The following is a 22,896-nucleotide window of genomic DNA, read 5'->3' on the forward strand; positions in this document are numbered from 1 at the left end:
ATGTTGCTGTTGTGCTTATGTGTTTGTTTGTTTGTCTGTGTATGTGTGTGTGTGCAGTCTGTGTGATTATGTGTGCATGTGTGTGTGTGTTTGCGTGTTTACCTGTAGATAGCATGTCCAGGCTGGCTGCCAGGGTCATAGCTGACCTTAACGTGACCTTGATACATCTCTACAGCGATGTGATCATTGTCTCCATTATACAGCAGGATACCGTTCTCCTCCGCTGTCGACACCTGGGGACACACATCACAATAGAATAAAAGGTATGCACATTTCCCTTTGACATCACTGTCACAATCCAAATATCCAAGTTACTGTACGTGCATGATCTCAAACACATGCCTGTTGAATTGATCGTTCAGTACCTGCAGTGTATAAGCTTTGTGTGTGTGTGTTACAGTACCTGTAGTGAGATGTTAGATACCTGCAGTGTGATGTTAGCCTGGGGCCAGTTCTTGAGGTCAGAGAGCAGCAGGTAGGAGTCTCTGTCTACAAAGTTAACGCTGACCAGCTTCTCACAGCGAGGCCCTCCGAACCCAGGGAGACACTGGCACAGTGCCCGGCCTGCCCGTTCCACACACGGGGCACTGTTCTGGCAGTCTGCCAGGTCACACAGAGACCGCGGGGAGGGGGGCACCTCACACAACTGACCACTACGGGAGGATGAGGGAGGGGAGGTTTTGAAGAGAGAGAGCGAGAGAGGAGAGGAGAGAAGAGAGAGAGAGAGATAAGGGTGAGTAAGTCAAAATGATAGATTCGGAAGAAGAAGAAGTCTTCACACAGATGGCTTGATATTGTTCTAAGTTGTGTGTGTGAGTTCTATGGTTTGTGTGTGAGTTCTATGGTTTGTGTGTGAGTTCTATGGTTTGTGTGTGAGTTCTATGGCTTGTGTGTGAGTTCTAAGGCTTGTGTGTGAGTTCTATGGTTTGTGTGTGAGGTCTAAGGTTTGTGTGTGTGTGTGTGTGCGTGTGCCTCACCTATAGCCATCAGGGCAGGAGCAGGAGTATGCGTTGAGTTGGTCGACACACTGAGCTCTGTTCGGACAGCGATTCTCCTTACAGTCATCGTAGTCCACACTGCAGTCATCACCCACGTAGCCCGGAGAACACACACACCTGCAACACACACAAACGTGTGTGAGCTTGAGCCAGGGCATTAGGTCTGCGTGACAACGCAAATCTTTAAGTCTCCCACACGTTGATATGGTGTACTCACTGGGGCCCAGTAGAGGTGATGAGACAGGTAGATTGGTGTTGACACGGACTGACCCCTGGAGCACACACATCCTCCATCTCCTCACACATCTCCCCTGGAGAGGGAGGGAGAGAGGGGGAGAGGGAGAGAGGGGGAGAGGGAGAGAGGGGAAGAGGTTACATTGATGGATGAAAAATTGCAACCGAATAGGTCAACCCAACAGCGATTGAGAGACCAGAGAAGGCTGGTCTATAGTGTAATGTGTGTTACCTGTGTAGTACAGTGGACAGAGGCAGGTATAGTGGTTGACTCCATCTATACAGGCAGCTCCGTTTCCACAGTCATTATCTTCACAGTCATCTATGTTGGTCAGGCAGGTAGGACCGTCAAAGCCAAGGGGACAGGCACAGCTGTATGCTGCCTCCTCCTCCTCATCAAGTTGGCAGGTGCCCCCGTTGACACAGGGGTTACTGACACACGCGTTCAGAGAAGTCTCACAGTTTCTACCCTGCAGACACAAAGAAAAGGTCAGTGGGCACCAATCGACCCTGTTCCTGGAGAGCTACAGTGTCTTGAACAAATTGATTACACTCATTAACTCATGACTGAATTTCAAATGAATGCATTTTCATTAGTGGAATCAGGTGTGCTAAAGCTGGGCTGGAAGAAAAGCCTGCTGAACAACAGGCTTCATAATGTCAGAAGTGGAGAGGTCTTGTCACAAACTCAACTGCCACAAAGACAAGTAAGGACTCGATTCAATCTATATCGCCGAAGTTCAGAGCTATAGTGCGCTTGACATTTAAAGGTAATTTACGATTGAGCCAACATATGCAGCGTTTACCGTCAATGCAGTCTCCCCACGAACGCGGGAACTTTGCCTTTAAATTTCAATCACTTCACCGATACAGATTGAATCAAGATCTAATTTGTATGTGTATGTGTTAGAGCTGGACTGGACCAAAAGCATGCACGACATGGCAAGAAGAACACTGCAGGTAAATGGTGAGATCTCACCTTGAATTCAGGAGGACAGCTACACCTGTAGATCTCTGCCAGATCACTGTGACAGATCCCTTGGTTGACACACGGGCTGGACAGGCATGGGTTACACTTGGCCAGGACGCCGCTGTCCACCTCACCTAACACACACACACACATTTGATCATTTTACATGATGCCTATCTTTCCTGTTCATTTGGTTTTCAACTATTGGTATTTGGTATTTTATTAGGATCCCCATTAGCTGTTGCGATAGCAGCAGTTACTCTTCCTGGGGTCGACTCAAAACATGAAACATGACTTAATACAGAACGTTAATAGACAAGAGCAGCTCAAGGACAGAACTATATCAGTGTAAAATGGCACACATATCCTACATATCAGTACATTCACACGATATCTAGATCAAATAGGGGAGAGGCGTTGTGCCGTGAGGTGTTGCTTTATCTGTTTTTTAAAACCAGGGTTGAGGTTCATTTGAGCAATATGAGATGGAAGGGAGTTCCATGCAATCATGATTCTCTATATAATACTGTATGCTTTCTCGAATTTGTTCTGGATATGGGGATTTTGCGTTTAGCCAAGAGAGACTGGCCTGCATAGTATTGATGTTAGCCCTCTGATTACAGTGACGAGCAAGACGTGCCACTCTGTTCTGGGCCAGCGGAGGTTCTTCTATGTCCTTCCTAGCAGCACCTGACCATCTGACTGGGCAACAATCAAGAGAAGATAAAACTACAGCCTGCAGAACTTGATTTGTAGAGTGGTGGAGTGTGGTGTCATGAAAGCAGAGCATCTCTTTATCACGGCCAGATCTCTCCCCATCTTAGTTTCACAACCATTGAATAAATATGTTTTGACCATGACAGTTTACAATCCAAGTTAACATCAAGTAAGTCTCCTCAACTTGCCCAACAGACATATTATTCATTATCAGATTGAGCTGAAGTCTAGAATTTAGGGAATGATTTGTACCAAATACAAATCTTAGTTTCTGAGATGTTCAGGACTATGTTCATTTTATTACTAGCCACCCATTCTAAAACTGACTGCAACTCTCTGTTTGGGTTGCAGTGATTTTCACTAGCTGTGGTTGCTGACACGTATAGGTTTGAATCATCAGCAAACATATACACACAGGCTCTGTTAAATGCCAGTGGCAGGTCATTGGTAAAAATAGAAAAGAATAGAGGGCCAAGAGAGCTGCCCTGCAGTACACCACACTTTACATATACAGAGCCTTCAGAAAGTATTCATACCCCTTGACTTATTCCACGTTGTTATCTTACAGCATGAATTCAACATGGATTACATTTTTTTTTAATTCTCACACATCTACACACAATACCACATAATGACAAGTGAAAACATGTTTTAAGAAATTTGTGCAAATGTTTTGAAAATTAAATACAGAAAAATCTAATTTACATAACTATTCACACCCCTTTGCTATGACACTCTCTGATATAGAATTGTGGTGAGGCATATATCTGGGGAAGGGTATAAAACATGCTCTAGTGTTGAAAGTTTCCAAGAGCACAGTGGTCTCCATCATTGGGAAATTGAAAAAAAAAACAGGCACAGTTCAACACCCATCCAATACCATCCCTACCCTGAAGCATGATGGTGGCAGCATCATGCTATGGGGATGCTTTTCAGCGGCAAGGACTGGGAGACTGGCAAGGATAGAGGTAACAATGAATGGAGCCAAATACAGGCAAATCCTTGATGAGAACCTGCTTCAGTGCAAAAGATTGTAGATTGGGGTGAAGATTTGCTCTCTAACAGGACAATGACTCCCAAGTATACAACCAAAGCAACGCTGGTAGGGCTTCAGAGCAAGAATGTGAAAGTCTTTGAGTGGCCCTGACTTGAATCCCATTGAAAATATGTGGAAAGATTGCTGTTCACCCCAGGTCCCCATCTAACTTAACAGAGCTTGAGAAAATCTGCAAGGAAGAACGGGACAGTCCCCAAAACCTGATGCGGAAAGCTGACACAGGCATACCCAAGTTGACTCAAATCTGTAATCAAAGTATTGACTCAGGGGTGTGAATGAAACTAAATGAATGAACCCATCTCACCGTGGCACTCAAACTTCTTGGCAGGGGTGGTGAGCAGCAGCTTGCCCTCCATGCCCGTCGGTCCGGCACAGCGGGCAATGCCTGGCTCCTTGTAGCCCGTCTTCACCCAGTCAGACAGCCAGAGCAGACGGCAGTCACAGTACAGGGGGTTGGCACCAATAGCCCTGAGGGTGAAGGGTCAGAGGTTAAGGGTCAGGGACAGGCAATTGTGGAAAACTGTTGTTTGTTATAAAAAAAAATTATATTGTCATACATGAGTAAAAGTAAAGATACCTTAATAGAAAATGAATCAAGTAAAAGTGAAAGTCGCCCGGGTAACATACTACTTGAATAAAGTACAAAAGTTTTATACTGTATACTTATATGGTTTTATACTGAACAAAAATATAAACACAACATGCAGCAATTTCAAAGATTTTGCTGAGTTACGGTTCATATTTGGAAATCAGTCAATTTAAATATATTCAATAGGACCTAATCTATGTATTTCACAGCTAATGGTAGAGAAATTAATATTAAATTATCTGGCAACAGCTCCGGTTGACATTCCTGCAGTCAGCATGCCAATTGCACGCTCCCTCAATGCTTGAGACATCTGTAGTATTGTGTTGTGTGACAAAACTGCACATTATAGAGTGGCCTTTAATTGTCCCCAGCACAAGGTGCACCTGTGTAATGGTCATGCTGTTTAATTAGATTCTTGATATGCCACACCTGTCAGGTGGATGGATTATTGTGACAAAGGATAAAATGCTCACTAACAGGGATGTAAACAAATTTGTGCACAACATTACAGAGAAATAAGCTAAAGTAAAAGTATAAATAATTTAAAATATATATATATTTTTTTTACGGATAGCCAGGGGCACACTCCAACACTCAGACATAATTTACCAATGAAATGTGTTTAGTGAGTCCACCAGATCAGAGGCAGTAGGGATTACCAGGGATGTTCTCTTGATAAGGAAGGTAGTGGAGTAAAAGTGAATATTAATGCACAGATATCCCCCCCAAAACTACTTCAGTAGTACTTTAAAGTATTTTTACTTAAGTACTTTACACAACTGGGGAAAGGTTAAGGTCACTCAGAAGATTGGCACCAATCACCTTGAGGAATCATCCATCAATCAATTAATCATGGCAGAAAGAAGGATGCATTTTCAGAGACTCATGAGGGCTGACGTTCACTAGATGTACTTCTCTATTTGACCAGCATGTGTCTCTCTCGTCCTTCAGATAACACAGAGCTTTACTCAACTGTTACAGTACAGTATTTCCAGAAAGGGAACTAATATTTAAAATTAGGTTAAGGGAAGGCTTATTGTTAAGGTTAGTGGTTTGGTTAAGGTTAGTGTTAAGGTTGGGTCAGTTACATATTTTGGCTATCCATGCTGTCAATGGGATGCTGGACAGAATATTTCCCCTAGTCTTTCCTTTCTAAAAAAAGGACCAGCAAGCTTTACCTCCTTGAAAAGTTTATTTGATGAAAAATATCTCTAATAATATGACTGTTGGATAACTTTTTTGACCAACTGGGGGTTTGAAAACGCTGCCCTCAATCATCATTTTACATTGTTCCTGCATGAATTGATGTAGGCACAGTTATGCACAATCAGTCACACACAAACACACAAAACTGTTCCATTACTCAGATTAACAGGCTCATGTTTTAGGTCAGTCCAATAGCTGTCATCTGCTAACATGGAAGCCACTTGACTGTGGATCAATGATTTCCAAAGAGAAGCAACCCCCCAACTTCTCTAGAGCTTTCTCTTTATCTCATCCCCCACTGACTTCTCTAGAGCTGTCTCTTTATCTCATCCCCCACTGACTTCTCTAGAGCTTACTCTTTATCTCACCCCTCACTGACTTCTCTACATCTTTCTCTGTACCTCATCCCCCACTGACTTCTCTACATCTTTCTCTGTACCTCATCCCCCACTGACTTCTCTAGAGCTTACTCTTTATCTCACCCCCCACTGACTTCTCTAGAGCTTACTCTTTATCTCACCCCCCACTGACTTCTCTACATCTTTCTCTGTACCTCATCCCCCACTGACTTCTCTAGAGCTTACTCTTTATCTCATCCCCCACTGACTTCTCTAGATCTTTCTCTGTACCTCATCCCCCACTGACTTCTCTAGATCTTACTCTTTATCTCATCCCCCACTGACTTCTCTAGATCTTTCTCTGTACCTCATCCCCCACTGACTTCTCTAGATCTTTCTCTGTACCTCATCCCCCACTGACTTCTCTAGTTCTTACTCTTTATCTCATCCCCCACTGACTTCTCTAGATCTTTCTCTGTACCTCATCCCCCACTGACTTCTCTAGATCTTACTCTGTACCTCATCCCCCACTGACTTCTCTAGATCTTTCTCTGTACCTCATCCCCCACTGACTTCTCTAGATCTTACTCTTTATTTCATCCCCCACTGACTTCTCTAGATCTTTCTCTGTACCTCATCCCCCACTGACTTCTCTAGATCTTTCTCTGTACCTCATCCCCCACTGACTTCTCTAGATCTTACTCTGTACCTCATCCCCCACTGACTTCTCTAGATCTTCTCTGTACCTCATCCCCCACTGACTTCTCTAGATCTTTCTCTGTACCTCATCCCCCACTGACTTCTCTAGATCTTTCTCTGTACCTCATCCCCCACTGACTTCTCTAGATCTTACTCTGTACCTCATCCCCCACTGACTTCTCTAGATCTTACTCTGTACCTCATCCCCCACTGACTTCTCTAGATCTTTCTCTGTACCTCATCCCCCACTGACTTCTCTAGATCTTTCTCTGTACCTCATCCCCCACTGACTTCTCTAGAGCTTACTCTTTATCTCATCCCCCACTGACTTCTCTAGATCTTTCTCTGTACCTCATCCCCCACTGACTTCTCTAGATCTTTCTCTGTACCTCATCCCCCACTGACTTCTCTAGATCTTTCTCTGTACCTCATCCCCCACTGACTTCTCTACATCTTTCTCTGTACCTCATCCCCCACTGACTTCTCTAGAGCTTACTCTTTATCTCACCCCCCACTGACTTCTCTAGAGCTTACTCTTTATCTCACCCCCCACTGACTTCTCTACATCTTTCTCTGTACCTCATCCCCCACTGACTTCTCTAGAGCTTACTCTTTATCTCATCCCCCACTGACTTCTCTAGAGCGTTCTCTTTATCTCATCCCCCACTGACTTCTCTAGAGCTTACTCTTTATCTCACCCCCCACTGACTTCTCTAGATCTTTCTCTTTATCTCATCCCCCACTGACTTCTCTAGATCTTTCTCTGTACCTCATCCCCCACTGACTTCTCTAGATCTTACTCTTTATCTCATCCCCCACTGACTTCTCTAGATCTTTCTCTGTACCTCATCCCCCACTGACTTCTCTAGATCTTTCTCTGTACCTCATCCCCCACTGACTTCTCTAGATCTTACTCTTTATCTCATCCCCCACTGACTTCTCTAGATCTTTCTCTGTACCTCATCCCCCACTGACTTCTCTAGATCTTACTCTGTACCTCATCCCCCACTGACTTCTCTAGATCTTTCTCTGTACCTCATCCCCCACTGACTTCTCTAGATCTTACTCTTTATCTCATCCCCCACTGACTTCTCTAGATCTTTCTCTGTACCTCATCCCCCACTGACTTCTCTAGATCTTTCTCTGTACCTCATCCCCCACTGACTTCTCTAGATCTTACTCTGTACCTCATCCCCCACTGACTTCTCTAGATCTTTCTCTGTACCTCGTCCCCCACTGACTTCTCTAGATCTTTCTCTGTACCTCATCCCCCACTGACTTCTCTAGATCTTTCTCTGTACCTCATCCCCTACTGACTTCTCTAGATCTTACTCTGTACCTCATCCCCCACTGACTTCTCTAGATCTTACTCTGTACCTCATCCCCCACTGACTTCTCTAGATCTTTCTCTGTACCTCATCCCCCACTGACTTCTCTAGATCTTTCTCTGTACCTCATCCCCCACTGACTTCTCTAGAGCTTACTCTTTATCTCATCCCCCACTGACTTCTCTAGATCTTTCTCTGTACCTCATCCCCCACTGACTTCTCTAGATCTTTCTCTGTACCTCATCCCCCACTGACTTCTCTAGATCTTTCTCTGTACCTCATCCCCCACTGACTTCTCTACATCTTTCTCTGTACCTCATCCCCCACTGACTTCTCTACATCTTTCTCTGTACCTCATCCCCCACTGACTTCTCTAGAGCTTACTCTTTATCTCACCCCCCACTGACTTCTCTAGAGCTTACTCTTTATCTCACCCCCCACTGACTTCTCTACATCTTTCTCTGTACCTCATCCCCCACTGACTTCTCTAGAGCTTACTCTTTATCTCATCCCCCACTGACTTCTCTAGAGCGTTCTCTTTATCTCATCCCCCACTGACTTCTCTAGAGCTTACTCTTTATCTCACCCCCCACTGACTTCTCTAGATCTTTCTCTTTATCTCATCCCCCACTGACTTCTCTAGATCTTTCTCTGTACCTCATCCCCCACTGACTTCTCTAGATCTTACTCTTTATCTCATCCCCCACTGACTTCTCTAGATCTTTCTCTGTACCTCATCCCCCACTGACTTCTCTAGATCTTTCTCTGTACCTCATCCCCCACTGACTTCTCTAGATCTTACTCTTTATCTCATCCCCCACTGACTTCTCTAGATCTTTCTCTGTACCTCATCCCCCACTGACTTCTCTAGATCTTACTCTGTACCTCATCCCCCACTGACTTCTCTAGATCTTTCTCTGTACCTCATCCCCCACTGACTTCTCTAGATCTTACTCTTTATCTCATCCCCCACTGACTTCTCTAGATCTTTCTCTGTACCTCATCCCCCACTGACTTCTCTAGATCTTTCTCTGTACCTCATTCCCCACTGACATCTCTAGATCTTACTCTGTACCTCATCCCCCACTGACTTCTCTAGATCTTTCTCTGTACCTCATCCCCCACTGACTTCTCTAGATCTTTCTCTGTACCTCATCCCCCACTGACTTCTCTAGATCTTTCTCTGTACCTCATCCCCCACTGACTTCTCTAGATCTTACTCTGTACCTCATCCCCCACTGACTTCTCTAGATCTTACTCTGTACCTCATCCCCCACTGACTTCTCTAGATCTTTCTCTGTACCTCATCCCCCACTGACTTCTCTAGATCTTTCTCTGTACCTCATCCCCCAGTGACTTCTTTTATATTCATGTTCTTTACTTCCCGGTAATATCTCTCCTCTCTCTTCTTAAGAGATACCTCTAGACCTCTCTGCTCCTTCCTCTGTATTCCCTGCTTTCTTCTTCCTATCCTCCCTTATATACCCCTCACATTGCTCTCTCCTTCTTCTCTTCAACTGCACTCTCTTCTCCCATTTCCTCTTCTCTCACAACTCTCTCTCATTCTCCATCCCTCTCTCTCCCTCCCTTGCCCTCTGTTCTCCTGAGATGGACTTCTCTAGATCTTTCTCTGTACCTCATCCCCCAGTGACTTCTTTTATATTCATGTTCTTTACTTCCCGGTAATATCTCTCCTCTCTCTTCTTAAGAGATACCTCTAGACCTCTCTGCTCCTTCCTCTGTATTCCCTGCTTTCTTCTTCCTATCCTCCCTTATATACCCCTCACATTGCTCTCTCCTTCTTCTCTTCAACTGCACTCTCTTCTCCCATTTCCTCTTCTCTCACAACTCTCTCTCATTCTCCATCCCTCTCTCTCCCTCCCTTGCCCTCTGTTCTCCTGAGATGGACTTCTCTAGATCTTTCTCTGTACCTCATCCCCCAGTGACTTCTCTAGATCTTTCTCTGTACCTCATCCCCCAGTGACTTCTCTAGATCTTTCACACACACACACACACACACACACACACACACACACACACACACACACACACACACACACACACACACACACACACACACACACACACACACACACACACACACACACACACACACACACACACACACACACACACATATATATATTCCCAAATACTCCCTTCACAGACCACAGACCGCAAGGAATGTTAGTAAACCTACATGGTGTGTGGAGATGAGACAGTGGAGGGGTCTGTGTGTAACATTAACCACAGCTCTGTGACTGACTAGGGGAGTTCGGTGGCTGTGAAGCCCACCAAACAGCTCTACAGATGGGGCTACTGTTAGCCACCCTCCCCCTGGCACACACACTAGCAGACCAGACCACCTCTGTGTGTGAGGCTAGACTTCAGAAAGTGGGTGGTACAGTAAAGGAAGGACAACAGACAAGATGTTTCTGTGTCTGAGGAATAGTTGCTTGTGTTCACTTCTTTGAGTGTGTGAAAGGTGTATTCATGTGTGGATTGGTATTACTGTACCCACGTGTGTCTGTTTGTGTTTCTTGAGCAAGCTCCTATGTGTGTGTCCGTGCGTGCGTGTGCGTGCGAGTGTGCGTGTGTGTACTCACAGGTGAGACAGAGAGGCCACATCACTGAAGATGCCATCAGGAAGCTCTGAGATCTCGTTGCCATGGAGAGACCTTTGAGATGACAGACAGAGTGGGAGGTGAACACAGAAATACCTCAACTAGATCTGCTCCCACCATTCTGTTCCAAAATGTTTTATAAAGTCGATTGTTTTGATCTCACTGAAGCATATCCACTAGATCTGTTCATATGTTTCTGTAGTCAGACAATGCCGGGTCCTTATGTTGCACGTAGTGGCCCTGAGGTCTACAGGGGAAGCGGAGGGCATGGAGAGAGCTCCCCTCCCCTCTACAGTTGTCTCTCTAGTGACTGCTGCAGTTTTACTGTCTGTCTGTCTCTCTGGGCAGGGGAAAGGTTGTCTGTTATCTGGGGCTCAGAGCTGGCTGGAAGAGACAGACACAGGGCTGCAGTGGAATCCAGGGTGGCTGGTGTTAAGTTACTGAACTGAGCAGAGTACCTAGGCTGTGATTCCCAGACAGGGTGGTAGGGCTCTGTGAGCTAAAGGGGACGGTGAGTATAGAGGAGGGGGGTCTTTGAGTGTGGGAAGGGGGAGTTTGAGCTCTGCTGTCTGTTGTGGGGGTGTGATGAAGGGTCTTTGAGTATGAGAAGGGGGAGTTTGAGCTCTGTCGTCTGTTGTGGAGGCGTGAGAGGGGTCTTTGAGTATGGGAAGGGGGAGTTTGAGCTCTGCTGTCTGTTGTGGGGGTGTGATGAAGGGTCTTTGAGTATGGGAAGGGGGAGTTTGAGCTCTGCTGTCTGTTGTGGGGGTGTGATGAAGGGTCTTTGAGTAAGGGAAGGGGGAGTTTGAGCTCTGCTGTCTGTTGTGCGGGTGTGATGGGGGGGGGGGGGGTCTGTCAGAGTGCAGAGCTGCTTCCTTCCTCGTCTTTCATCGAGGTGATTGGGTGATGAGCCACTGGGCTTACCGATACACACACACACACACACACACACGCACACCACATACATGACAGACCCCTAGTCTAACCTTCATACGCTACATCCCCTGCTGACTGGACACTAAAGTCGAAGGGGTGTGTGTGTGTGTGTGTGTGTGTTTGTGTGTGTGTGTGTGTGTGTGTGTGTGTGTGTGTGTGTTATGAAACTTTTTGCACCTCAGTGTGCTTTCTGTGAAGGGGAGACAAAAACCAACTTTGAACTGTGAACCCCTTTTAGAGTCTAACAGTTAGAACTATTAAACGTCTGGCCTGAGACACTTTCTGTCTACACCCCTCGATCCCTCCTCCCGGTAAAAACAAAGACCGAGGTTACAGGGGACATTATATAGCAGGGATTTGAGTGATCAGACCAGCAGTAAAGACAGTTTTCTGTTTCCTTTCTGACTCCAGTTCATCTGAGACAGCAGGGTCCTAGACAGAGGGGGTCTGTGTGTGTTCATGTCTGTGTGAGTGGGCTTTGGCATACTAACATAATTACAAATGAAGCAGACTTATATGGCACGTGAGTGAAAGACTGCCTGGTAAAACACATGGAAGTCTGACAAGTCTGTTGCTGAACCGCACTCGCATGATAAGTATCCTGGCTTGAGGCTTGAAGACTGAGTTAACTTCCTGATAAGTAACCTTGGCTTGAGGCTTGAAGACTGAGTTAATTTCCTGAGAAGTAACCTTGGCTTGAGGCTTGAAGACTGAGTTAACTTCCTGATAAGTAACCTTGGCTTGAGGCTTAAATGCTTGATGACTGCGTTAGCTCCCTGATAAGTAACCTTGGCTTGGAGACTGCATTATCTCCCTGATAAGTAACCTTGGCTTGGAGACTGCATTAGCTCCCTGATAACTAACCTTGGCTTGGAGACTGCATTAGCTCCCTGATAAGTAACCTTGGCTTGGAGACTGCATTAGCTCCCTGATAAGTAACCTTGGCTTGGAGACTGCATTAGCTCCCTGATAAGTAACCTTGGCTTGGAGACTGCATTAGCTCCCTGGTAAGTAACCTTGGCTTGGAGACTGCATTAGCTCCCTGATAAGTAACCTTGGCTTGGAGACTGCATTAGCTCCCTGATAAGTAACCTTGGCTTGGAGACTGCATTAGCTCCCTGATAAGTAACCTTGGCTTGGAGACTGCATTAGCTCCCTGATAAGTAACCTTGGCTTGGAGACTGCATTAGCTCCCTGATAAGTAACCTTGGCTTGGAGACTGCATTAGCTCCCTGATAAGTAACCTTGGCTTGGAGACTGCATTAGCTCCCTGATAAGTAACCTTGGCTTGGAGACTGCATTAGCTCCCTGATAAGTAACCTTGGCTTGGAGACTGCATTAGCTCCCTGATAAGTAACCTTGGCTTGGAGACTGCATTAGCTCCCTGATAAGTAACCTTGGCTTGGAGACTGCATTAGCTCCCTGATAAGTAACCTTGGCTTGGAGACTGCATTAGCTCCCTGATAAGTAACCTTGGCTTGGAGACTGCATTAGCTCCTTGATAAGTAACCTTGGCTTGGAGACTGCATTAGCTCCCTGATAAGTAACCTTGGCTTGGAGACTGCATTAGCTCCCTGATAAGTAACCTTGGCTTGGAGACTGCATTAGCTCCTTGATAAGTAAGCTTAGCATGAGGCTTGAATATTTGCATTAGCTTCCTGAGAAGTAACCTTGGCTTGAGACTTGAAGACCTGTGTTAGCTTCCTGAGAAGTAACCTTGGCTTGAGACTTGACACACACACACACACACACACACACATAAACACACACACACACACACACAGACAGAGATAGGATAGGAGAATGTGCTCACAGTAGTCGAAGGGAGCGCAGTCCACCAAAGGCCAGACTGGGGATGCAGCGCAGAGAGTTATAACTCAGGATCCTAGAATGATAAGAAACAGGCAGTACACCTTAACATATATCCCTCCTGTTATAACTCAGGATCCTAGAATGAGTAAGAAACAGGCAGTGCACCTTAACATATATCCCTCCTGTTATAACTCAGGATCCTAGAATGAGTAAGAAACAGGCAGTACACCTTAACATATATCCCTCCTGTTATAACTCAGGATCCTAGAATGAGTAAGAAACAGGCAGTACACCTTAACATATATCCCTCCTGTTATAACTCAGGATCCTAGAATGAGTAAGAAACAGGCAGTACACCTTAACATATATCCCTTCTGTTATAACTCAGGATCCTAGAATGAGTAAGAAACAGGCAGTACACCTTAACATATATCCCTCCTGTTATAACACAGGATCCTAGAATGATAAGAAACAGGCAGTACACCTTAACATATATCCCTCCTGTTATAACTCAGGATCCTAGAATGATAAGAAACAGGCAGTACACCTTAACATATATCCCTTCTGTTATAACTCAGGATCCTACAGGCAGTACACCTTAACATATATAACCCTCCTGTTATAACTCAGGATCCTACAGGCAGTACACCTTAACATATATAACCCTCCTGTTATAACTCAGGATCCTACAGGCAGTACACCTTAACATATATCCCTTCTGTTATAACTCAGGATCCTAGAATGAGTAAGAAACAGGCAGTACACCTTAACATATATCCCTCCTGTTATAACTCAGGATCCTAGAATGAGTAAGAAACAGGCAGTACACCTTAACGTATATCCCTCCTGTTATAACTCAGGATCCTAGAATGAGTAAGAAACAGGCAGTACACCTTAACATATATCCCTTCTGTTATAACACATCCTAGAAAACTACAGAGTTGTTTTGTTGTGTTCAATGCGCTCATAGTGGACAGGTAGACAGGTGGACAGGTGGACAGGTGGACAGGTACACAGGTGGACAGGTGGACAGGTGGACAGGTAGATAGGTGGACAGGTAGACAGGTAGACAAGTAGACAGGTAGACAGGTGGACAGGTGGACAGGTGGACAGGTAGACAGGTAGACAGGTGGACAGGTGGACAGGTGGGCAGGTGGACAGGTAGACAGGTGGACAGGTAAACGGATCAGTGCTTACAGTGTCGTGAGCTGACTCATGTTGGAGAATGAAGAGATGGTGAGAGAGTTGATCTTGTTGTTACTAAGGTCTCTAAAAGGACACAGAACACACTGTTAAATCACACACTGTAGGGCATCCACCCATGAAGTGTCATTCCTTATGTTATAAAATACATTTCACCAAAACAAATATGATTGTTCATGATATGAACTGTTCAGTGGGGTCTTTCTCTACCATATCATTAACATTATATCTAAAAAGTTGGATTTTGTAACATCTGATAGTAAGCACCGAGCTCTGTTGAGAGCTGAATTGAAAATAAAAAGCTTGTTTTATGTCCTCCGGATTGGAGAAGAAAGAAGTTCAACAGTGTACCTGTCAGTTAGCCACAGTTCTCCTACAGTATCCAGCCTAGCTGACGCAATTATATTACCCAGAGTTTCTACCCCTTTCTTTCTCTGGCCTCCATTGAATTAGTCCCCCTAATTCTGGCCATCCTACAAGGGTAAAAACTTTTGAAGTGATTACGATGGAGACACAAGGGGTGGACCACTGTTTTTTTAGAGTAACATGTAACATATTATTTTACCCATCGGTCGAAAGATGCGTTTTTGATTGGACACGGTACACACTGCCAAATAACACCACGTAACATCAAGGTTGGCCAGGTAGACACACTCACACTAACTGGAGGTATTTAAAGGTAGAAAGCTCTTTTGGTACCATGCCAAACTGGTTCCCATCCAGATACCTGTGGAGAGACAGACAGATATTCAGAGTTTAATACTTGTGTAAAATGGCAGCATTCAGAGCCCAGGTCTTTCTAAGGCCACAGAGAGAGAAAGGCCAGACCACGAACCCTAACAACCCCCTGTCAGATAGTAACACTGTCCCACCACTCCCCCACCCCACCCACCCCTCTCTATCCATCTCCTCCTTCCCTCCCCCTACACCTTCCCCGACTCCTCCCCCTACCCCTCTCTATCTATATCCCTCCCTCCCTCCCTCCCTCCCTCCCTCCCTATCTATATATCCTTCTCCTCCTTCCCTCCCCCCTCTCCTCCCCCCCCCCACCCCTCTCTATCTATCTCCCCCCATCCCTCTCTATCTCCCTCCCCCCACCCCTCTCTATCTATCTCCCCCACTCTCTCTATCCATCTCCCTCTCTCCCCCTACCCCTCTCTATCTATCTCCCTCCCCCCACCCCTCTCTATCTATCTCCTCCTTCCCTCCCCTCCCTCCCCCACCTCTCTTTATCTATCTCCCCTCCCCTCTACCCCTTCTATCTATCTCCCCCTTCCCTCCCTCCCTCCCCCACCCCTCTTTATCTATCTATCTCCCCCTTCCCTCCCTCCCCTCCCTCCCCCACCCCTCTCTATCTAGCTCCCGTTTCCCTCCACTATCTCCCCCCACACACCCCTCTCTTTCTATCTCCCCCCCCTACCTCCCCCCAACCCTCTCTATCTATCTCCAGACCCATCCCAACAAAACCTGCTCATTAAAATGTTCTCTTGCTGCTGTGGATCTCTCTCTCACACACACACACACACACACACACACACACACACACACACACACACACACACACACACACACACACACACACACACACACACACACACACACACACAGTTCTTGGCTATCGTAGTTGGAGTGATGTCAGTATTAGGCCTGGAGGCCTCTGTGAGTAGAGAGGAATGTCTGAGAGAAGAACTATAATGTTTATTCTCTCTCTCTCCCTCTCTCTCTCTTTCTATTTCTTTCTTTCTCCTCTCTCCATCTTTCTTCTGTGTTATGTCCATTGCTACGATCTGCTCATGTCCATAAAATTCCACCTGATTGTATCATAAAACATTCTTATGATTGAAATATTTGATGTACTGAGGAGGAACTCACAATTCAGTGACGTTTCTGGGGATGCCTTTGGGCAGCGCACGGAGGTGATTGTTACTGCAGCGTACCACAGTCTCCAGACATGTACACTCACTGGGACACTGAGGCCTGGGCACACAGCTCATCTCCTCCACTCCTGGAGAGAGACAGAGGGAGAAGGCAGGTTTGATTATTCATCTAGCAAGAGAAATTGAATAGCGGAAACGAGGAAAAGAGAGGTTCGATAGAGAGAACAGAGAGGTTAAATAGAGGGAACAGAGAGGTTAGATAGAGAGAACAGAGAGGTTCGATAGAGAGAACAGAGAGGTTAAATAGAGAGAAAAACAGAGGTTAGATAGAGAGAACATATTAAATGAGAAGTTAGATAGAGAGAACAGAGAGATTAGATAGAGATGACATATTAAATGAGAGATTAGATAGAGAGAAAGTTTTAAATTAGAGATTAGACAGAGATGACATATTAAATGAGAGATTAGATAGAGATGACATATTAAATGAGAGATTAGATAGAGAGAACATATTAAATGAGAGATGAGATAGAGATGACATATTAAATGAGAGATTAGATAGAGATGACATTTTAAATGAGAGATTAGATAGAGAGAACATATTAAATGAGAGATTAGATAGAGAGAACATGTTAAATGAGAGATTAGATAGAGATGACATTACATGAGAGATTAGATAGAGATTACATATTTAATAAGAGATTAGATAGAGATGATATTAAATGAGAGATTAGATAGAGATGACATATTAAATGAGAGATTAGATAGAGAGAACATATTAAATGAGAGATTAGATAGAGAGAACAGAGAGATTAGATAGAGATGACATTAAATGAGAGATGAGATAGAGAGAACATATTAAATGAGAGATTAGATAGAGATGAAGTATTAAATGAGGAATAGATAGAGAGAACATATTAAATGAGAGATTAGACAGAGAGAACATATTAAATGAGAGATTAGATAGAGAGAACATATTAAATGAGAGATTAGACAGAGAGAACATATTAAATGAGAGATTAGATAGAGATGACATTAAATGAGAGATTAGATAGAGATGACATTACATGAGAGATTAGATAGAGATTACATATTTAATAAGAGATTAGATAGAGATGATATTAAATGAGAGATTAGATAGAGATGACATATTAAATGAGAGATTAGATAGATTACATATTAAATGAGAGATTAGATAGAGATGACATATTTAATGAGAGATTAGATAGAGATGACATATTAAATGAGAGATTGGATAGAGATGACATATTTAATGAGAGATTAGATAGAGATGACATATTTAATGAGAGATTAGATAGAGATGACATATTAAATGAGAGATTGGATAGAGATGACATATTTAATGAGAGATTAGATAGAGATGACATATTAAATGAGAGATTAGATAGAGATGATAGTGTAAACTGCAGAGACAAAGACAGACCTAGTATTCGTTCTCAGTAGGAAGCAGATTCACTGATCAATACAGCTAACAGCTCAATAACACTCAGCCAGCATTGACTTCAGGCATAGGTACGTGCTGAGTGTGTGTGTGTGTCATAAGAATCGATCAGAGACATAGGTACGACTGAGTGTGTTTATGTGTGTGTTTGTGTGTATGTCATAAGAATCGATCGGAGACATAGGTACGACTGAGTGTGTGTATGTGTGTGTTTGTGTGTCATACCCCCGCCGTGGGGCGGCAGGGTAGCCTAGTGGTTAGAGCGTTGGACTAGTAACCGAAAGGTTGCAAGTTCGAATCCCCGAGCTGACAAGGTACAAATCTGTCGTTCTGCCCCTGAACAGGCAGTTAACCCACTGTTCCTAGGCCGTCAATGAAAATAAGAATTTGTTCTTAACTGACTTGGCTAGTAGAATAAAGGTAAAATAAAAATAAGATTCAATCAGAGACATAGGTACGGCTGAGGGTGTGTGTGTGTGTGTGTCATAAGAATCGATCAGAGACATAGGGTGAAATCGCTTGGTAAACAAAATAATAAAATACATTTACAAAGACAGTTGATACCTAGAGTCACGTTCAACCGCCTTTTGACTTTGAAAGAAAGAGGAGTGAGATATTGTGAAGCATGTTCTATCAGTCCAGTACCAGCTGGTTAACTTACCTCCCACACAATGAGGGCCATCAATAGATCACTAACATACCTCCCACACAATGAGGGCCATCAATGGATCACTAACATACCTCCCACACAATGAGGGCCATCAATAGATCACTAACTTACCTCCCACACAATGAGGGCCATCAATAAATCACTAACTTACCTCCCACACAACAAGGGCCAACAATAGATCACTAACATACCTCCCACACAATGAGGGCCATCAATAAATCACTAACTTACCTCCCACACATCGAGGGCCAACAATAGATCACTAACATACCTCCCACACAACGAGGGCCATGAATAAATCACTAACATACCTCCCACACAACGAGGGCCAGCAATAGATCACTAACATACCTCCCACACAATGAAGGCCATCAATAGATCACTAACATACCTCCCACACAACGAGGGCCAACAATAGATCACTAACATACCTCCCACACAATGAGGGCCATCAATAGATCACTAACATACCTCCCACACAACGAGGGCCAACAATAGATCACTAACATACCTCCCACACAACGAGGGCCAACAATAGATCACTAACATACCTCCCACACAATGAGGGCCAACAATAGATCATTAACATACCTCCCACACAATGAGGGCCAACAATAGATCACTAACATACCTCCCACACAATGAGGGCCATCAATAGATCACTAACATACCTCCCACACAATGAGGGCCAACAATAGATCATTAACATACCTCCCACACAATGAGGGCCAACAATAGATCACTAACATACATCCCACACAATGAGGGCCATCAATAGATCACTAACATACCTCCCACACAATGAGGGCCATCAATAGATCACTAACATACCTCCCACACAATGAGGGCCATCAATAGATCCTTATCTCTATCTTTAAGGGACAGTACTTCCCCCTCTCCCCCCACAAAAAACCCCAGATGCTTTGACAACTCAAAAGGGCTAGATCTCTTTCTGTATATTGTGCTACAATCTGCGGTCTTCAGTCCCAAATGTCTTGAAGCAGTTGTATGAGCGAAACCCGTAACTCCCATCAAGGCAGAACTGTGTGTGCTAGAGTGTGAGGCAGAACTGTGTGTGCTAAAGATTGTGAGGCAGAACTGTGTGTGCTAGAGAGTTTGAGGCAGAACTGTGTGTGCTAGAGAGTGTGAGGCAGAAATGTGTGTGCTAGAGAGTGTGAGGCAGAACTGTGTGTGCTAGAGAGTGTGTGTGTGTTTCGACCCAAACTCACCCTCTTCACAGCGGAAGTCAGGCAGTGCCACGTCCTGTAGTGGGATCTCTTTGAGGAAGGCGGGGCGCTGGCATCGAGGGTTGCCCGTGACGATCTTTCTGCTTCTCAGCCAATCACCAAGCCAGGCCAGACGACAGTCACAGTTGAAGGAGTTAGCCAGGAGGTTACTGATGGAAAGAGAGAGTTAGACTTAACAATTACACCAATTAAGTGTGTGTGTGTGTGTGTGTGTGTGTGTGTGTGTGTGTGTGTGTGTGTGTGTGTGTGTGTGTGTGTGTGTGTGTGTGTGTGTGTGTGTGTGTGTGTGTGTGTGTGAAGGTGTGAAGGTGTAGGTGTGTGTGTGTGTAGGTGTGTTAGAGCCCTGCATCGGGTGAAAATTCAACTGCTGTGTAGAATGAAACCATTATTTCAACCCGTGGTTCAGCTCACAGTTCAGAACAATTACACTGCGGGTCGGAAACGTTTGCAATCATTTTTTTTACAGGAGCTTGTTGTGTTGCGAAATCCATTCAGTGAGTGGCGAGGCAGATATAGGCTACCAGCCACGCAGAGACGCCATGTCCATACGGGGCACAGGGGCACGTGCCCCCTCAGATTAATGCTGGTTAATATATTGTATTTAAAAATATATACTTGTTGCTGTACTAGCCACCTAGCCATTTTCTGAAGTTGTCTTTAGCTAGCCCAGATAGGTTCCCAATCTCCCAACCTCATAACTAGCTACCAAGAAGCCATTTCACGCTATCAATCAAGATAGAGTAGCTAGCTTGTCTATCTATCTTAGCTGTCATGCCTGCTGGCAAGGTTGGTAGAAGAACAATTCATTACTAAACGTACTGAATAAGACTCACATTTCTTTCAATCTTTTACCCAGATTTTAGCAGAGACGCAGGGAAATGCAGTGCATTCAGAAAGTATTCAGACCCCTTGACATTCAGAGACTTGTCCCGAAGCCACTCCTGCATTGTCTTGGCTGTGTGCTTAGGGTCATTGTCCTGTTGGAAGGTAAATCTTAGCCCCAGTCTGAGGTCCTGAGTGCTCTGGAGCAGGTTTTCATCCAGGATCTCTCTGTACTTTGCTCTGTTCATCTTTCCCTTGATCCTGATTAGTCTCCTGGTCCCTGCCGCTGAAAAACATCCCCAAAGCATGATACTGCCATCACCATGCTTACCCGTAGGGATGGTGCCAGGTTTCCTCCAGACATGATGTTAGGTATTCAGGCCTAAGAGTTCAATCTTTGTTTCATCAGACCAGAGAATATTGTTTCTCGTGGTCTGAGAGTCTTTAGGTGCATTTTGGCACACTCCAAGGTGGCTGTCTTGTGCCTATTACTGAGGAGTGGCTTCCGTTTGGCCACGCTATAATAAAGTCCTGTTTGGTGGAGTGCTGCAGAGATGGTAGTCCTTCTGGAAGGTTCTCCCATCCCCACAGAGGAACTTCCATTTAAGAATGATGGAGGCCACTGTGTTCTTGGGTATCTTCAATGCTGCAGACATTTTTTGGTACCCTTCCCCAGATCTGTGCCTCGACACAATCCTGTCTCGGAACTCTTCGGACAATTAATTCGACCTCTTGTCCAATCAATTGAATTTACCACATGTGGACTCCAATCAAGTTGTAGAAACTTCTCATGGATAATCAATGGAAACAGGATGCACCTGAGTTCAATTTTGAGTCCCATAGAAAGGGTCTGAATACAGGTAAATTAGTTATTTCTGTTTTTTATTTGTTTTCACTTCGTCGTTATGGGGTATTGTGTGTAGATTGACGAGGATAAACAATTATTTAATCCATTTTAGAATAAGGCTGTAACGTAACAAAATGTGGACATATTCAAGGGATCTGAAAACTTCCAGTCAGGAGGATACAGACAGCTCAGGAGGTGTGCTTAGACATGCAGAAAAAAGAAAAAAAATTCACATACAGTGCCTTGCGAAAGTATTCGGCCCCCTTGAACTTTGCGACCTTTTGCCACATTTCAGACTTCAAACATAAAGATAGAAAACTGTATTTTTTTGTGAAGAATCAACAACAAGTGGGACACAATCATGAAGTGGAACGACATTTATTGGATATTTCAAACTTTTTTAACAAATCAAAAACTGAAAAATTGGGCGTGCAAAATTATTCAGCCCCCTTAAGTTAATACTTTGTAGCGCCACCTTTTGCTGCGATTACAGCTGTAAGCCGCTTGGGGTATGTCTCTATCAGTTTTGCACATCGAGAGACTGAATTTTTTTCCCATTCCACCTTGCAAAACAGCTCGAGCTCAGTGAGGTTGGATGGAGAGCATTTGTGAACAGCAGTTTTCAGTTCTTTCCACAGATTCTCGATTGGATTCAGGTCTGGACTTTGACTTGGCCATTCTAACACCTGGATATGTTTATTTTTGAACCATTCCATTGTAGATTTTGCTTTATGTTTTGGATCATTGTCTTGTTGGAAGACAAATCTCCGTCCCAGTCTCAGGTCTTTTGCAGACTCCATCAGGTTTTCTTCCAGAATGGTCCTGTATTTGGCTCCATCCATCTTCCCTTTAATTTTAACCATCTTCCCTGTCCCTGCTGAAGAAAAGCAGGCCCAAACCATGATGCTGCCACCACCATGTTTGACAGTGGGGATGGTATGTTCAGGGTGATGAGCTGTGTTGCTTTTACGCCAAACATAACGTTTTGCATTGTTGCCAAAAAGTTCAATTTTGGTTTCATCTGACCAGAGCACCTTCTTCCACATGTTTGGTGTGTCTCCCAGGTGGCTTGTGGCAAACTTTAAACTACACTTTTTATGAATATCTTTAAGAAATGGCTTTCTTCTTGCCACTCTTCCATAAAGGCCAGATTTGTGCAATATACGACTGATTGTTGTCCTATGGACAGAGTCTCCCACCTCAGCTGTAGATCTCTGCAGTTCATCCAGAGTGATCATGGGCCTCTTGGCTGCATCTCTGATC

The 22,896-nt window shown here is 44.5% G+C and overlaps 1 protein-coding gene across 1 annotated transcript in view; it reads right to left on the reverse strand.

Annotated features, from left to right (window-relative positions):
- The window catches only part of LOC139375690 (slit homolog 1 protein-like), a 186,542-nt gene that overhangs the window by 5,994 nt on the left and 157,652 nt on the right, over positions 1 to 22,896 (reverse strand). Inside the window, exons 20-32 of the mRNA XM_071117499.1 lie at positions 19,947 to 20,113; positions 16,581 to 16,713; positions 15,367 to 15,435; positions 14,703 to 14,774; positions 13,507 to 13,578; positions 10,743 to 10,814; positions 4,281 to 4,444; positions 2,212 to 2,336; positions 1,465 to 1,702; positions 1,216 to 1,309; positions 978 to 1,115; positions 404 to 653; positions 103 to 233 (exon numbers count right to left, since the gene is read on the reverse strand). Coding sequence (XP_070973600.1) covers positions 103 to 233; positions 404 to 653; positions 978 to 1,115; positions 1,216 to 1,309; positions 1,465 to 1,702; positions 2,212 to 2,336; positions 4,281 to 4,444; positions 10,743 to 10,814; positions 13,507 to 13,578; positions 14,703 to 14,774; positions 15,367 to 15,435; positions 16,581 to 16,713; positions 19,947 to 20,113 — 1,725 coding nt within the window. The remainder of the gene's footprint in view (positions 1 to 102; positions 234 to 403; positions 654 to 977; positions 1,116 to 1,215; positions 1,310 to 1,464; positions 1,703 to 2,211; positions 2,337 to 4,280; positions 4,445 to 10,742; positions 10,815 to 13,506; positions 13,579 to 14,702; positions 14,775 to 15,366; positions 15,436 to 16,580; positions 16,714 to 19,946; positions 20,114 to 22,896) is intronic.

Source organism: Oncorhynchus clarkii, chromosome 20 (assembly GCF_045791955.1).
Source record: "Oncorhynchus clarkii lewisi isolate Uvic-CL-2024 chromosome 20, UVic_Ocla_1.0, whole genome shotgun sequence".
Taxonomy (NCBI): domain Eukaryota; kingdom Metazoa; phylum Chordata; class Actinopteri; order Salmoniformes; family Salmonidae; genus Oncorhynchus; species Oncorhynchus clarkii.